At 31.8% G+C, this 18,253-nt stretch overlaps 1 protein-coding gene across 1 annotated transcript; it reads left to right on the forward strand.

Moving 5' to 3' along the window:
- The first annotated feature begins 12,599 nt into the window (after positions 1-12,599).
- LOC123206413 (cytokinin dehydrogenase 7-like) lies at positions 12,600-15,771 on the forward strand. Its single transcript, XM_044623601.1, has 4 exons — positions 12,600-13,467; positions 13,571-13,849; positions 14,480-14,742; positions 15,368-15,771. Exons 1-4 carry the CDS (start codon positions 12,781-12,783, stop codon positions 15,681-15,683), a joined length of 1,545 nt encoding a protein of 514 aa, XP_044479536.1. The 5' UTR covers positions 12,600-12,780; the 3' UTR covers positions 15,684-15,771.
- The last annotated feature ends 2,482 nt before the right edge of the window (positions 15,772-18,253 follow it).

Raw genomic sequence — 18,253 nt, forward strand, 5'->3', positions numbered from 1 at the left:
ATCAAGTTAAAGTCTACATTCATACAAATGGCAGTGGCTTCTTCTTCATGCCAATCTTTTCAAATATCTAATGATGCTTTCACACTTTCGAAATCATAATCATAATACCAAACTTCTCAACTTTTGTAATCCTTAAGCGATTCCTACAAGTATCAAAACTTTCAGCCTGTTTTTGAATCCTTAAAATTGCTGGTTTCACACCTTCAATTTAGAGGAGTTTTTAGCAGAGATAATGCAGAATATTAACTCTATCAATCTGCTACTTTGAAGATGTGTGAACGTGAAAACCATGAATTCATTATCTTAATTCTTTAGGCCAAAGGACTTATTCCCACCAAAGATCACTCTTTTCCCAAGTTTTCATTCTTTATATTTCAAAAACTCAAATATTCACCCTTCAATGTTAGGGTTATGGATAAAAATGTTATTTAACTAAAAAATATTTTTAAAAAACTTATCACATTACCCCCTCTTTTAGTTTAAAAATCTAATAATTTTTTCTCACCTAAAGTTTAAAAAGTGACAAATTCCCCCTAAGATTTTAAAACTATCACTACAGACAACGAATTTCGTCATCTCTAACTGTTTTTGTCCATTCTCTCTCTCTCTCTCTTATGAACTTACTTGTCTCTCTCTCTCCCTCCCAAATCACCTTCATCGAAGATAAAGACAAAATTGTTTTTGTCAGACAATTTCGCCTTCATCTCCAACGAAGACAACCAACGATGGAGGGAGAGAGACCGAAGGGAAAAAGAAGCCAAGAGAGAGAGAGAGAACGCGATTAGAGAATGCAAACTGTACTATCTCTGAAAACAATTTGAAACCCTTATGAAAAATTTGTCACTCTTTAAACTTTTGATAAAAGAGAATTGTTAGATTTTTAAATTAAGACAGAGAAATGTGATAAATTTTTATTTTTTAAATATTTTTAATTAAATGATATTTTTATCCTTAACCCAAATAATGAATTTTAACATAACAATAGTAATCTTTTAGTGATAATAAATCCTTTGATCTGATTCTTTATTTTTTATGAAATATTTGCTCTTGGTGAGCAGAACTGTCACTGGAATAGGATTAAGTTGATTATTAATTATGATAAATTATGATGACATACACTAAATTAAACATTTATTAGTCTACATCTTAAATAAAATACTCATTGCAAACAAAAAATAAAATAAAACTCAAATAGTTAGTATTTATACAAATTGAGTAAACATAGTCATTAATATAATAATTATAAAAAAACAATGTTATGTGTATATATTTTTGAGTATATAAATAAATATACATACATCATATAATTAAGTGTTATTTTATCATTAATTTAAACTTATTCAATTACATAATATATATATATATATATATATATATATATATATATATATATATATATATATATATATATATATATATATATATTTATTTATTTATTTATATACTCAAAAATATATACATATAATTTTATTAAATTATAAATATTACTAATCCAATATAAAATTTGTAGTCTCTCAAAAGTAGAGAAAATAAATACACATGCAACAACATTTGCTTGCACTCTACTTGTCCATTTCGTCTCTCCATGGAGACAAAATATATTCCTCGGTGACAACCTCCTGCCATCAAATTTTAAAATTACAATAAAATAAAAAATAATAAAATCATGTACGTTTTTAACAAATCTAATTATAAGACCATTGAAAATATTGGAGATATATAACAAATTGGTACATTGAGAACAAAATCTTGCAAATATCATCAATCTCGAGCAAATCCTTTTGCTTATGAAAGCATGGATTTTCTGTTTTTAGTTCTTCACTTTATTTATGAGTTTGTCTTCTCCAAGAAACCAAAAAAAAAAGAAAAAAATCCTCATTATCAGATTCTCCTTCTCTCTTACTTTCAATATTCATATTTGTTACGGATGTTTTATGCCTAACTTCATTAAAATCATTAAAAACAATATACCCAAATCTTAACTACCCAACATCAACAAAATCATAAGAAATCTATCATTACTTGTTTGGTCAAAATCAACTCATTTTTATTAGATTTCTCTAATCTTGTACAAGTCTTCTCTCAATCACCCTCATTTTCAAAGTGATTCAGGCGCCACCACAACATATTTTCCTATCACAAAATCATGTTCCACACGACTAGTCAATCTTTTTAATAAAAAATATATATTCTCCATTCAATTAAACACACTCACGGAAGTAAACTAAGAGATACGGTATGGAAATTATGTAGCTTTCAGCCATCAATATGATCGTATACCTATTAATATCATTTAGCTAGATCATCAAGTAGATAAGCAACCAGAAACAATTTAACCAAATATAAGACAGAGGTCAAGAGGTGTTGGTGTGAATATATACACTAAGAAGAAGTACACCAAATTAGGAAAACTTGTGTGTGCAAATATATGAAAAGATGCCGTAAGTAAACAAGAGATAGATAATTTCCGTTTGGTATGTCCGGATAGTTCAGGGGACTAGCTGCAAGTGAGTTGATAGAAGAATATTTCAAGACAAAAAGCTATCAAATGTTTAAGCTAATTTTCTTATGTCTTGTCCCTTACTCATTGCTTGTATAAATAGTGAGAGGGTTACATTTGAGATAATGCAATAATTAAGAGTCATGATGTTGCGGTGGCTTCTAAAACGGTAGGTAGCATAATTGTATTTTAATTGTATTAACTGATTTTTAAGAAGTTGATTTCGTAAAAATAGAAAATATCCATTCAATATTGAGTTGTTATAGATTATTCTTCCCGAGACTTAGTTCTTTGACTTGAAAGTTGGGTTACTACTTAGTCATTATATAAAGTCATATTCAAGAGTTGATTCTGTGAAGGACTTTTTATTGCATAACGATTGTCGAGAGTGTAAATAGCACTATAAAAACTTTAATTTCTCTTTTGCATAGATAAATATCACATGAACGGTCAAGATTTTACAACTAGTTGGAGGGTTATATGTTTCGAGCATTTAATGTTTCACATGTGCAATTCATGTGACATTTGAATCATATCAGAATTCAGATATCTTGTGGGTTATGTCTTTTACTCTTGAGTGGATGTTCGACATGTACATGGGCGATGCTTTGAACAATCCAAATGTTCTCCCACTTTTTCCCCAAATGTTTATAAAAGGGTTGCTAGATTTTACACAGGTTGCAAAGTGTTCCTTAGACATCCTTGAAAATCTTTAATCCCTTCAATTCGAAAATCCTTTTTCAATTTATTTCTTCTTTGTTTACCTTCGTCAAGGAATGTTCTTTTTGCCTTTGTTCTTTTTGCCTTTGTTGGACTATTTGCAGAGATAATTTTCTTTAAGGTTTTATTCCATGAAGTACTTGTTGATAAAATTATATATATTTTACAAATGTCTAAAAAATCATAACGAGGATGATGTCTATTTTTATGTTTATTTAGAAGACTATCTTATGAGGATATCCCTCGATTAGTCCATAGATGGAGGGGGACATCAAAACAAAGAGTCTTGGAACCTCCTACCTAGGTTACTCTAAGGGTGTATTTGGTTTAAATAATGTTTTATTATCAAAAATAAAATATTATCATAAAGATAAATTACTTTAAATATTACTAAATATAAATTATTACTATATTTGATAAAAGTTTATAAGTATTTATAACACCTCTTTCAAAAAACATACCTTTACTTGGAATACTACCCGAAAAGACTTGCACAACTAAGCTACTTAATTTAAAACTTTGTAATTTAATGCATGATCATACATTCACAAGTGTGCAAAAAGGTGTGATAAAAATAAATACTAAAATGCATCATTTATTAGATTTCATAAGGGTATGAAATGTCTAAACTCCATATGAAGTTATCAAGCATAAATAAATCTCATACTATAATTAAAATGCATAGCAATACATAAATGGTAAGAAAATTTGAATGACAACTATGTCCCTTGCTCTCGTGCAATTGCTCACTAGACCACTAGCTTTCCTATATGTCTCGCTACTCAACTCTACTTGCAAAACAACAAAAAGAAAGACTTGAGTGAAAACACTCAGTTAGTCGATGACCTTTTAGCACCTTGAATACTCATAAAACTGATAAATCTAGCGTTCCACTTGCAAATTCGAATGTGGTCACAACTTGCACTCTCATGTTCTAACATAGGTCATCTACAAGGATTACTAAGACTTATATTGAAATCGGCATATAGGATGTCTTAGTAAAAGCATAAGACACTTTGCGTGTCACTACTTGTCATGTCATGCGCACATGTCACAGCCTATTACACTAGCTATTTGGGACACCCTACTCACACAGGGAATAATTTGATAAAAGTCTTTTCCTTTATCACATAAGCTAATCGAAACTGTTATTTAAACCATCTTAAGATGGCCCCTACTATGGGTACATATGTGATCCTGCTGACCACATAAAAAAATATCTGAGAAGCTACCATCCTTACCATGCACACCTAAATAAACTGAGTGATTATGCACACTAGCGTCGAGTGTATAATGCATCTCATGGGTATCCAGTTCTATTGTTTTCACATATCTTACCACTTATGCACACAGTTGGTGATTATGTAGATGTAAATCACTTTTCTTATTTTTGACCTAGATTTCGGCCAGGGTCTCATGTTGTCTTCTACATAGTCGTGCACTTTTTTTAATTGTATCTAACTCATTTTTTTCTTTACTAAAATCTCTTATTCTTACTCCTTTTTCTTCCTTTTTACTATATTTGAACTAAGGGTAAAATGGTTTTTTCATTGGCTACATAGGTGTATGCCTTTTTACATGCGATGTCTATTTTTAAAAAGTCACACATAGGCATGTGTCTTATATATTGCATAGTCATATATGACTTTTCTTATAATGAGCGCACGAAGAATATGAAAATATGTAGTGTGTAAACAAGAAACAAGCAATTTTTACGTGGTTTGGCCAGAAAGTTTAAGGGCCTACATCTACAATGTTGTTGTTGAGTTTATCAAAGAATATTACAAAACAGTAAGCTATCAAATGATTGTAGCCAAATTTGTATACCTTCACTCTTACTATTTGTATATATAGTGAGGGAGTTACATATGAGACAATATAATGATTAAAAGTCATGATAGCATGGTGGCTTCTGAAACTGTAATTACTGATTTTCAGTAGATTGATTCCTTAATAATAGGAAATGCTCATTTAATACTAAGCTATTATTGAGGTCAAGATGTGAGTAGTGAATGTACATCATTTTAAAGCTTTTAAAAGAAAAGTTGTCCTTGACCTGGTCCTTTGACCTACGAACTTGAGTATTACTTAGTCATTATCCGTGAGTCACTATGTATAATTATATTCAAAAGTTAACCATCCATGAGTCACTATATAATTATATTCAAGAGTTAACGTAGGGAAGGACTTTTAACAAAATAACAAGATGAATGCAGTACAAAAATCTTCCAATCTTATACGTACTTGTCTCTTTCTTGAGTTAAACATCGAAAAGATTTTTGCAACTTGAACTCAGAAAAAGTCTTCGTCGCCAGTATTTTTTTCAAACACGTTACATAATCTTCTTGGAAAAAGCCTACACAGAGGGCGGAAAACTTTGCAACCAGAATATAAAATGATGCCGCCTTTAAACAAGTCTCAATCAATAAGGCAGTTAAGTGGCCTGTAATTGGAAGACTGTAAAATAGCATTTGTTGGAATGGAGGTGACATTAGATTGTCAATTTTTAAAATCACAAAATCTATTGCAAATCTATTGCACAAATGAAACAGGCCGGTTTGGAATATATATGAGATTATAGAACTAAGAAAATCAAGAATTGTGATTTCATTTGAACTCCATGAATTATGCAACTGAAAGGAACGTAAAAGTTTATGACTTGTTTGAATAGTCCCATGGAACTAAATGGGTAAAAAGTGTAACCTCGAGTGAAACTTCACGGCAATAAGAATTTGTTTCAATATAGGCCAAAGGACTATTTCCCACCCAATGTTTTTTGTTTTTTTTCAGTTTTGCTAAATTATTTTTCACCCCTGTATTCAGGCTTTAAAATTTAAGGTTTCCCTCATATTTTCCTCTTTTACAACGAACCCTCAGTATTTTGAAACTGCTATTTCACCCCCTCTTGAGTTTCCCTCTGCAAATAACATTTTGGTGACCATCCTTCCTTTGTCTCTAGTGACAATCTCTACTTCAGATAGAGTCGTCGTCGCTTCTGTTCTTCCTTGTAGGTGTTCTCGCTTCTCAACGATGTCATTAATAGATCGACGAAGACGAAACCATCGAGAGGAGATGCACCGTGATTCAACCACAATGTCTGAATTAGGGTGGATTCGAGTCAGGTCAAGCTTGAACATTCCTTGGCTTGAGTTTAGCTCGGACAGAAAATGGTCTGATTCAAATTCAGCTCGAGTTCGTCAAACCAAAATTAAATCTGACTCGAGTTCGATCCGAATAAAAATGGCTTAGCTCAATTCGGTTCTAGTTTAGCTCGATTTTGTAGCACGAATTACTTGTTCGAATTCATAGCTCGATTCGACTCAAATTAATAGTTTGAATTGACAACTCGAATGTATGGCTCAGATTCATGGCTTAAGTTTGTAATTCAGTAACAAAACGATATCGTTTTACCAAATTATATTCAAAATTTTTGGATCGTGCCGAACCAAGCCATATTTTTGAACTACCAATTCGAATTATCAAATTTGAGCTAATTCGAGTCATAAATTTAAGTCGAATTGAGCCACGAATTTTAACTACTTATTTGAGCCATAAATTCAAATTGGATTTAAGTCGAACAGAGTTAAACACCTTTTGACTCAAGTTTAATTTTAATTAAAAAAAAGCCAAATTTTTCGATTCAAGTTTGGTTTAAATTTTAATCAAATGAATTTGAGCCGAGACAAATCGAGCTGACTCGGATCATATCCATGCCTAGTCTGAATTTATTTGGCTTTTCTTGTCAATTATCACATCCCCCTTTGTTGGCACTGTGCTTAAAGTTGACAATCAACTGGATGAAATTCCCATGGAGAGGAGATGTGCGACGAACCTGAGAGAGGAGAAATAGCATCATATCCCCACTAGAGGATCGCTCGAGCATTGGAGAGAAGGCAAGGCCTATGACAATTTGGTCTCAAGCAAAGGATGACACTGGAGATAGAGGGAGAAGTCGTCAGAATTTTAAATCCCCAGCTAGAAAATTTGAAGTTGAAGGAGTGGAGTCAAAGAAGTGTTCAAAAGTTTGAGGGGCGATTGTAATAGAAAAAAGATGAAAATCCTAGATGGGGGAAAAACTAACTAAGGGGAAATTGACACATTTTTAAATCTAAAAAGGGAAATATAATAAATTTTTAATTTATTAAATAACAATTTTAACTCTAACTCTAACAATATATTTTAATAGATTGATAAATATTTTGATTTTTTTAAATAAAAAGAATGAAAATTTGTCTTTTTACTAAATCTTAAATAGGAAATAGTCCTTTGGCCTTCAAATATATTAGTATTGTTGAAAATGTTTCCAATATTTACTATTCATTTTAGAATGATGATTATAGGTATAATTTTGCAGTTGTGTTGGGCCCTCTAGGTAAGGCTTATAGGCCGACTCGAAATTATCTGTAAAAAAATTTAAAATAATTTATAAATTTTATAAAAAAAATAAATATTATATAAAATGACGGGCTGACACAAAAAGCAAATAGGTAACTCGCTAAAGGCCCGCATAAACAGGTAGATCATTCTAACGGGCTGATAAGACATGACTTATAAATACGGTAGATCATTTTAACTTTAATGAAATCAACATTTTTCATCTTTCAAATTTGAAAAGTTTAATTTCTCATATTCATACATTAAATTTTCTTATAAAATTGGTGAGATACCTTAAAGTTAAATAAAATTTAACCTCTAAAAATGTGGGTGATTAGAAGTTGGGAACACTAGAGAGCAACACCAAAAATAAGAGAAAAATGTTAGAAAGCCACAAAAAGGCAACAAAAACAGAAGAACAACACTAAAAACAAGACAACAACGTCAGAAAATCACCAAAAGAGTGTCAAAAGCTAACAGAAGAATAGCGTTTGAAAGTCACCATAACAATTTCAAAAACTGATGGGCAGAGTTAGAAAGCCACTAAAAGGTGTCAAAAATAGAAGAATTACACTAAAAACAGGAGAACAACATCAAAAAAGTCAAGAAATTACTCAATCTGAATCCATTTTTAGTATGTCATGTTAGATCAGATTTACGGGCAAATTATTAACTCTACATCATAAGAATAGACTAATCTTTTAGTGGAACCAAAATACCCTTTAATCAGTGCGCTGTTATATTAGATTATTGCCTATTAGTTGAAAAGGTACACAAAATATTCAATAAAATCGATTATATAACAAAAAAAGGAAAGAGCATATATGAATTATATAAATTTATTGGACGTAAAACAAGTTAATGTAACAAAGGCATTTATATAAATAATATTAGAAAATAAAAAATATGATTACGATTAAGGTAAGCTATAACTTTAATCTATAAAAAAAAAAAAAAAAATAGAAAGAAAGAAAAGGCAAACCTATAAAGAACAAATGACAAGAAGATTTCTCTTAATTAATGATGTAAAATAATGTTCAAGCTGTAAACAACTCTCTTTCCCAGTTCAGAGAGTTATCTTTTTTGTTGTATATAATTCCAATTTGCATAAAGTTAAGTATAGTCGGAATATTTATAAATATGTGGATATTTTTTTTAATTAATTTGGTGTGATCCATGCATATATATATAAATGAATGCCTCGGATTCTCATTTATATCCTGTTATGTTGCCCGCTTTATTACGTGAGAGAAGATTGAATTAAATGCTGTTCCATGCCTTTTCCGATTTGGCCATTTCCTTACTCCCAAACTTATTCATAATAAATGGAGCAATAATGTTTCATGTAATATTTTTAATATATAAATATATCATTATATGATTTAATATTATCTAATTATTAATTTAAAATTATTTAATCATATAATAACAAATATATATATATATATATATATATATATATATATATATGTATATATTTGTATACTATAAATGTATATTCATAATTTAAAGATTATGAGATTAATACTTTATTTTATCATCATAAAATCTATGTGCATACTTACAATATATTAGAAAGGGTAGTCAGTTATATGGGTGAATCTAAGTTAAGTTGAGTTTAAATAAATGTTAGTTTAAGTTCAACTCGAACGCTATATAACCAATTTGAGTTCGAATTTAACTTGTTCGAATTAAGGAACAGTAAAGTTGGAAAAGAAAAAGAGTTTTCAAAAGAGAAAAAGAATAATAAAATGAGGTGTAGATGAGTTTAGCTCTAACATTGACATCAATTTTGAATCGAATTCAAGTTTGATGAATTAATCTTTCTTTAATTCAAATTTGACTCATTCTAAAGCTTCAATATTGATATCAATCTTAAATTGAGTTTAAGTTCGGTAAATGAATTATTCTCCAATTTGAATTTGATTTATTCAAATAAAATACACAATTGAACTTAAATAAATTTGATTTAAATTTATTTCTTTCTAAAAAAGAATGTCACTATTATATTTTTTGTAAGCTGCTAAAAAGCCAAATTAAGCCGAAGGGCAAGGATAAATGTGAAGCAATTAGATGAACTTTATTTATTTATGGCCAAAAGACTTATTATGACCGAAGGTTTAGTTCGTTCCCAAATACCCACTCATAAAGTTTTAACAACTGAAATACCCATCCATTAGCCAATTAAATTTCTCAATTAGTTGTAGAAGTAAAACTACCATTTTACCATTGATATTAAAATAAATAAATTGTATCTCATTTTCCTCTCCTTAATTTAAAAAACTAACAATTTTTCCTCCATTCAAAAGTTTGAAAAGTTATATTTTTCCCTCTGCTATGATTTACTTTCTTCCCCTTCCTTCTTCAACAACCAGACCCCAACCGAGATCCGTCTTCATCCTATCCTTCTACCTCTGCCATTGACGACAACACCAGACAAAGCTTGACGAACCCTGTTGACAACAAATCGATGAAGTTTCTTTAGATTAGTCAAATCGGCTTCGTTTTCTATTGATTTAGCTTCAAACGGAGACAAATTGCACTATGAAAGCTTCGTCTAAAGCCAAATCACATGACGACGTACAATGGAAGTTGGACAAAGATGATTCAACAAATTTGGAGAAGCTTTGTCAATTTGACAATTCGTCTTTGATTTGTTGTCGGTCAAGGCTTTGTCAGACTTGACCAAACATCGTCGATAGCAACAAAGGAAGAAAGATGGCATGAAGATCGATCTCAACTGAAATTTGACCGCTAGAGAAGGAGAAGAAAGTAAACCCTAGTAGAGAGAAAAATACAACTTTTCAAACTTTTAGATAAGAGTGAAATTATTAATTTTTTAAACTAAAGAAGAAAAATAAAATATTATTTTATTTAGTTTAATATTAATAATAAAATAACGACTTTATTTTTATAATTAATTAAAAAATTTAATAGAAATTAGATGATAAATAGATATTTAAATTTTTAAAATCTTATATATAAGAATTTAGAAACGAGGTAAACCTTGGGTGAGAATAAGCCTTTTGACCTTTATTTATTTTGTTTTCCCTTTAGCAGATAGGTTGGTGTTTAGGGTCTGATTGTTCTGTGTTCCTTAAACAATTTTTCTTTTAATTTGAAGCCTACTACTGAATTTTATATATATCGTTAGGCATACCGCATACTTAAAAAATCAAATTGACTTTCCTGTAGTCAAAATAACAAGAAGAAGCTTCTCTTTTAATAGCCCTTTGAAGACGTTTAAGAGGCTACAAATAAATGCCATGCCCACCCACCTTCTTCTATTTTAAGCTTATATTAAAATAATAACATCATAATGAAAACACTGAATTGACCAACCAATACCAAGTCTAAATTGCTTATTCTAATAATATTATGGTGTTGGGTTCCTTGAATCTCTCTCTCCCCTTTATTTTTTAATTTATTTTCCTTGTTTGGTCTGTTTCAGGTGTTACAATTTATAATGTCATAATTAAGTATCACGAGACTTCTTTACTTTGAAATCTTTTATCAAAATATTTGACATCTTTAATTAAGTAAAAGTAAAAATTTAAAATTTTTTTTAACGATATTTTAATATTATATTATTAATATATGTAATATAATAGATATAAAATTGATCGTTGAATCCGTTTTATTTATTTAATATAATCAATATTTTAAAAGAGTTATTTGATTCAACTAAAGTTTCCTGGATACCGAAATAAAAATTATTTATATTTGGCATCTCAACCACCTATATATGGACCACTTCTATCTTACTTCTTTATTTGAAATATTAATATAAAAGTGGAGTAGCATAAACAAAGAAATATTAATAAAAATTAATCACTACACTTACTAAATTTGGTTGCTGTTGTCAACAAATCATTCTAATATTTTAATTAACAATTAAAATTCCACTAGCCTTCTAACAGTGTGGTCCTATATGACCAAATATATATATATATATATATGGGGCTGAAAACAAAGGGTTCCACTCTAGATTGTTTTTTATGTATTAATAAATAGTTTAGGGTAGAGAAGGGAAGTTGTTAGTGTCGGAGATGGTGGTCGACGATAAAGGAAAAAAATTTGAAAAAAAATAACTTTTTAAAGTTAAAAAACTTTATATAGTGATCAAATTATTAGTTTTTAAAAATTAAATAATAAAATATACCTTTGTTTCTAACAGAAAATTTTAACGACAATTTGGTTATTGATGAAATTTTAGATTTTTCAAATCATATAAATGTAACTTTGAAAACATATTAAAATTTAGATGAGAAATAGTCCTTCGGTCACTTTTATATATATATAAATTATTTGTCTAACTAATTAAGTAATTAAGGTGAGTACATGAAATGTTTTCTTTTTTTTTTTTCGTTAAGTGGAAATCTTGTTTGTATCGATTGGATAAATAAATTTTAAAATATAATGATCAGATTTATAATTATTATATTATATAAATCAATATTTTATAAATATAACAAATCTCAAACTTAGATTTTGTTTTTTTAGAAATTTTATTAATTTTGTTAACATTGAAATTTTAGCACGTGAAATATTGATCTACACTGACGTGAAAGAGGCACCTACAATTAAGCAGCGAAGAAATACAAAATGGCGGCCCACTCTTCAAATTCTTCCGCTTTAAAATTGTGTGTGTTTTTACATGGAGAGGAGAGGAGAATAGTTGGCATGTTGATAGGGCTCTTTTTTAGACTTCCAGGTAACTCTCAACCAATTTAATTGAAGCTTTCCACATGTTTAAAATTTTAAGTAGACTCATTTTCATCATCATAATTCCTATAAATATGGTATTAATTTCAATGGAAAACCAGAGGCGCCGAGAATTGAAGCAAATAAATAGCCATTATAATTATTATTATCATCATCATCATCAAATCTGATATAAAGAGGAAAAATAAAAATAAAAATACGTGGAAGTGGCAGACAGAGGATCACAACATCAACAGGCTCTTTGAAACATACACCCACGTCATCGTTATTATTACTTAATTAACTTCGTTTGATTTCTAAATACACCCCAATCTTCTCCTATTTAAACCCTGAACTCACAACCACAACACAGACGCTTATTTCTCATTTCTTCTTTCCTAGAAATAAGCAAACAAATTTACCCTTCGCCGGCGAATTTATCCATTATAAATCAAAATCCGTTTCAATTTTCGCCGGAAAAGATGATAGCTTGTCTTGAGAGATTCGTTCCTGAGAACGACATCGAATCGAGAGCAGCCGTCGAGGCTTCAATTATGTGCAAGACTTTAGACCTCCAAGGAAGTATCGAGAGTACGGCCGCTGCCGATAGAGATTTCGGTGGACTGTATTCTCGCAGACCATTGGCCGTAATTAGACCATCCAGCGCCGATGACGTGGCCAGAGTAATTAAAGCAGCTTCACGGTCATCGACTCTGACGGTGGCGGCAAGGGGTAACGGCCACTCAATCAACGGCCAAGCGATGGTGGACCGTGGACTCATCATAAATATGCGCTCCACGGAGAACAACCACTTCAAAAGAGTGGAAATTGACGGTTCAACCTATGTTGATGTATCGGGAGGGGCATTATGGGAAGATGTCCTAAAACGCTGCGTTGAGGAGTATAGATTGGCCCCGCGGTCGTGGACTGATTATCTGAGTTTAACGGTGGGAGGAACTTTATCCAACGCCGGCGTTAGTGGTCAGACCTTCCTATACGGCCCACAAACGGCAAACGTTGCCGAGTTAGAAGTGGTAACGGGAAGAGGCGAAGTTGTAGTTTGCTCAGAAAGGAAAAACTGTGAATTGTTCTTCAGTGTCCTCGGTGGTCTTGGTCAGTTTGGAATCATAACCAAAGCTAGAGTTTTGCTACAGTCAGCACCGGACATGGTGGGTAGTATATTTTATTTTGTTATTAATTTAACAAAGAATTCTTCACATTTCTCTTTACTTCATACGTAATCTGATTGTTTTTTTTTTTTAATGTTATCAGGTGAGATGGATAAGAGTAGTGTATTCCGAGTTCAATGAGTTTACTCGGGATGCTGAGTTACTGGTGACTTGTCAAGGAGGTGGCCGATCGTTTGACTACGTGGAAGGGTTCGTGTTTGTGAACAGTGATGACCCGGTTAACGGACGGCCTTCGGTGCCACTGGACCCGGACCATGGGTTCGACCCGGCTCACTTGCCTCGAAACGCTGACTCAGTTCTCTACTGTCTTGAACTCGCTCTTCATTACAACAACGGTGACAAGCCTTCCGCAATTGATATGGTAAGCAATTTTCACCATGAAAAAAAAAAAAATTAGGTCGCCAGCTATTGGCGTAAAAGAGTAAGCCATGTTGTGTTGAGTGATAACTGAGGTTTGACCTAGTTGGATGCTAAGTGCGTCGGGTCGTGTTTGAAGATGTTGACCGTGGATTGAGGGGCCTGGGTCCCTACTCCAAACTGTCCCGGCGGACACAGAAAAAGTCAAAAGACTCAGATTGCACTAACACGTGGTGAGCGTTCAGCGATGGAGGACGCCTTATTCTCGTCCTCCTTTCATAGCATCAAAGAAGGGAATTATATGGTTCTGGACTTGAAAACTGACTATACAGCCTAATGTATCTTCTATTGGATTTTCTGACACAAGAGAATATCTTATTTCCCCCTTTATCCTTATTTTATTAAGCAATTGACATTCCATTGGACTACTGTTTCTCCCTCCTTCGCTTTCTGGTGGGGTCATTCTGGTAATATATTAAGTCTGTCAGGGTTAAAACAGTATCTCCACATCTAGTCGCTGATTATTCAGATTGTGAAGACTATGATTGGTCCCCACGCATGTAAAAGGACTAAAAGCCTTGAATTTTCTGGAATATTTAATTTTAAATGACATAAATACCCATGCTTTGTACAGGTGGTGAAGAGATTACTTGGACGGCTAGGATTTATCAAGAAGCTTAAATTCCAAGTGGACGTGAGCTACGTGGATTTTCTCTTGCGTGTAAAGCGTTCAGAGGAACATGCAAAAGCCAACGGAATTTGGGAGTCTCCTCACCCTTGGTTGAACATGTTCATCGCCAAATCACACATAGCGGAATTTGATGAAGCGATTTTCAAGAAAATCTTAAAGGATGGTGTGGGCGGGCCCATGCTAATTTACCCTCTACTTCGAAGCAAGTAAGCACTTCCTCTTCTGCCAAGTGTATTTAATTTTACTTTGAGCTGATTGGATCATGACACGTTTCATGTCTAGTGGGCCATACACAATTGCCAATTAAACACCTGATGTGCTTGATCATTTGCATGGCGTTTTAAATCAAATCTAGCGGTTAGGATATATTTTTTTTAAAACAGGTCAAATAATATTTTTTTTCTCCAAAGGGTCAGCCATATCTATCGTAAGGAATTTCTGGTGGACCTGGGGAGACTAAGGGTATTTTGGGAAATTTAGATTTGTGAAGGTCGAGGGGTAATTGCGTCAGTGAAGTTTCTCTTTTAAAGGACAATGAGTTAACAAGAGAGGTAACTTTCATTGTAGTCTGTCATTTGGGAAACGACAAGGATATTTATTCGCCAACCTAGCAATAATGACACCATAATTTGTCTGGGCTCCAGTTACCATTTTTTAAAGTGACTAATTTACCCCCTATGGTGCCCACATTTAAATAATATTAAATTATACCCAAGCACTTAGGAGTTTGTTCTCTTACAAACTTTACCCAATTAAGTTAAAAGAAAAATACCATTAGTGTTCTGTGACTGCAATTATACTTAATAAATTACTCCTTTTCAAATGTGTTAGGTGGGATAATCGTACGTCCGTAATGACACCAAACGAAGAAATCTTCTACATCGTCGCATTGCTTCGATTTACTCCCCCCGGATCGAATGGTTCAGAGGTCGACAAACTAGTGTCACAAAATCGTCAAATTGTTGAGTATTGCAGCCAAAATGGATTTGATTATAAGCTATACCTACCTCACTACCAAACACAAGAGCAATGGAAGGAACATTTTGGAGGTAAATGGGAAAGATTTGTTGAGAGAAAGGCGTGTTATGATCCAATGGGCATTCTTGCCCCAGGACAGAAAATATTTGGAAGGATACGTAATACTTAATGTATTGGTGTAAAAAAATCAATTGTAATTTCGATGGGACTTAAAGAATATCCAATTGAATGGTGGGTCATGTTCATGTTGAATCCAATTATTAGTTGAATGTCCAAAAAATTTGATGGTTTTTTATGGGTTTGATTATCGAAAACTTAAAACAAGAAAAAGCAAGAATAGATTAGATTAGATTTGACTACAGAAATAAAAAATAAAGGGTTGGAGTTAGGTAACAGAATCAGATTCTGTGCGAAAGAATTCATGCAAAAAAGATGAAAAACTCAAAAGCAAATCTAGCTACTTGGTTTCAACTTTAACTTTAGGTTATGAAAAGGGTGGAAAGAGGAGGGTTTAGACTTTACAAGGCAATATGTTTATATTGCATGGCAGAAATCATGCACGGACGTGGTGTCTGTTGTTCCCCGACGGAAATCTTGTTTTGATTTGCGTGCAAGTCAATTCAATTCAGTCTGTGTCTATCCATAATAATAATATTAATCCCCCAACTTGCATTGCAACTTGCCGTCTGCCTTTCACCTATTCTACTCCCTACCAGCTGTTCCTTCTAATCTTGTTTCTAACCCAAACTTTGTACGATTTCCCCCCCCCTTCCAACTGAAAATTCCATTTACCAACCGTTATTCATTTTTATTAACAAAAATTATTTAGTTTATTATAAATTATTAATTTATCATTTTTAATAAAATTATATAAGGCATCTTGTCATACAATGAATCATTAAACCCATTGAATTGTTACTTCGAACACATCTCGTCATCTTTGTCACCCAAACGCATCTCATCAAACACGATTTGGAATGCATCCTGTCATCTCTATCACCCAATCACATCTTGTTGCATCTCGTTTGACCCATAAAAAGCGTCGATTTGAAACAAAACTGATCAAAAATGAAAGAAGATAAACCGTTGACAACTTCAATTTAACAAATGAGATTCAGTGGATTTTACATATTCCCCCAAAGCATCTATTGTCGTGAGACAACATGGACAGAGAGGTCGTTGGGAGAGAAGGCCATTGACAAAGAAGGTAGCTGGAGAGGAGAAGTTGGGCAAAAAATGTAAGAAAAAAATTCTATAGGGAGAAAAGTACTTTTCAAAATTAAAAAAGTTTAAGGATGAAACTATTAGTTTTCAAAATCCTCAGAGTAAAATAAGATAAAATTATATATTTTTAATATTATTGTTAAAATAACGATTTTATTCTTACATATAATATAAAATTTTAATAAAAATTGTATAACGGATAGATATTTGAGTTTTTAAAATATTACAAATGTAAGTTTGAAAATATATTAAACTTCGGGGGGAACAAGTCTTTTAGCCTAATATTAATCCTCCAGTTGCATAGCAAGTTGCTTTCTACCTTTCACCTACTCTACTGTCTACAACTACAATTCATTCCTTTTAACACTATTTCTTACCCCAACTTTGATACAGCTACGGTTTCCATTCTTCAAACTCTGACCCTATCTCTTCACCATGATCAGTTTAATTTTGTTCCTCACATATCCTGCAACATCACACTCTTACAATTCAAATACATCCATTATCCAACCGTGTTCAGAAACAATATTCAAAAATTACTATTAAACATCAACCCAAAATAAATAAAAAGCGTATCTTAAACATCAACACTTTTGGTGCAATTCCCAAGGCAGAAAATACTGTAACCAGAATGTGATTCCTCCAATAAGCGATCTTGCCCATCTTCAGTCTGGTCCACCATGGCTGAGTCCATGGTTTTGCCAGATCCCCCTCCGTCACCATTTCAAGCCCAATCTTTTTTGTTGTCTTAGCAATATCAGCATAACTTCTAAGCATAGGTAAGCCATCTACTTGTGGCGGTCATTGATTGTGATGCCCGCCACTTGAGAGCGCAAGTAGGCGACGATGGCACGCCTGGGCCTACTAATGCTGCACTGTTCTTGTAAGACTAATTTTATATTCGGATTGCATGAGCTAACATCCTATAAAATATTGAATTAAATTAATTTAGAGTGACAAAAATATCTAGAAGTCTCATGTTTTTTTAGATACGTAAAGTGTAGTTAGTAAAAATATAAATAATTTGTATTTAATTTGTGTTCTATTTAATTTGTATATGAAATATAATATTTCAAATTTTTTAATCTAAAATATATTAAACACATATTTTATATATTTTTCATATTAAACATATATTAAATAACTATTTTATTCGTTTTTCACTTTTTAAAATTTTTAAAGAAATCTAAAACAATATCATTTAGATGCCCAAGTCTAAAATACGAAAGTGTTCATTTAATTTTAATTAATTACTATAATGCAAACAAAAAAAACTCATTTTTTTCAAACCTTTAATCTCGTCATTTATCGCATCATGTTCATATTCATAAATAATACTTTTACACATGACTGGTGCTTTTCTTTTCTCTGACTCAACTCTTCATCTTTGTTATTCTCTAAAAAGTAAACTTTCGTTGTTTTTTCCCTTTACTTATTTGTAATTTTGTTATTTTTATAATCCATTTAATATTTGATATATGAATTGTTTTGAGGTATCAATCTTTCATTAATTTT

The sequence above is a fragment of the Mangifera indica genome, unplaced genomic scaffold (assembly GCF_011075055.1).
Source record: "Mangifera indica cultivar Alphonso unplaced genomic scaffold, CATAS_Mindica_2.1 Un_0035, whole genome shotgun sequence".
Taxonomy (NCBI): domain Eukaryota; kingdom Viridiplantae; phylum Streptophyta; class Magnoliopsida; order Sapindales; family Anacardiaceae; genus Mangifera; species Mangifera indica.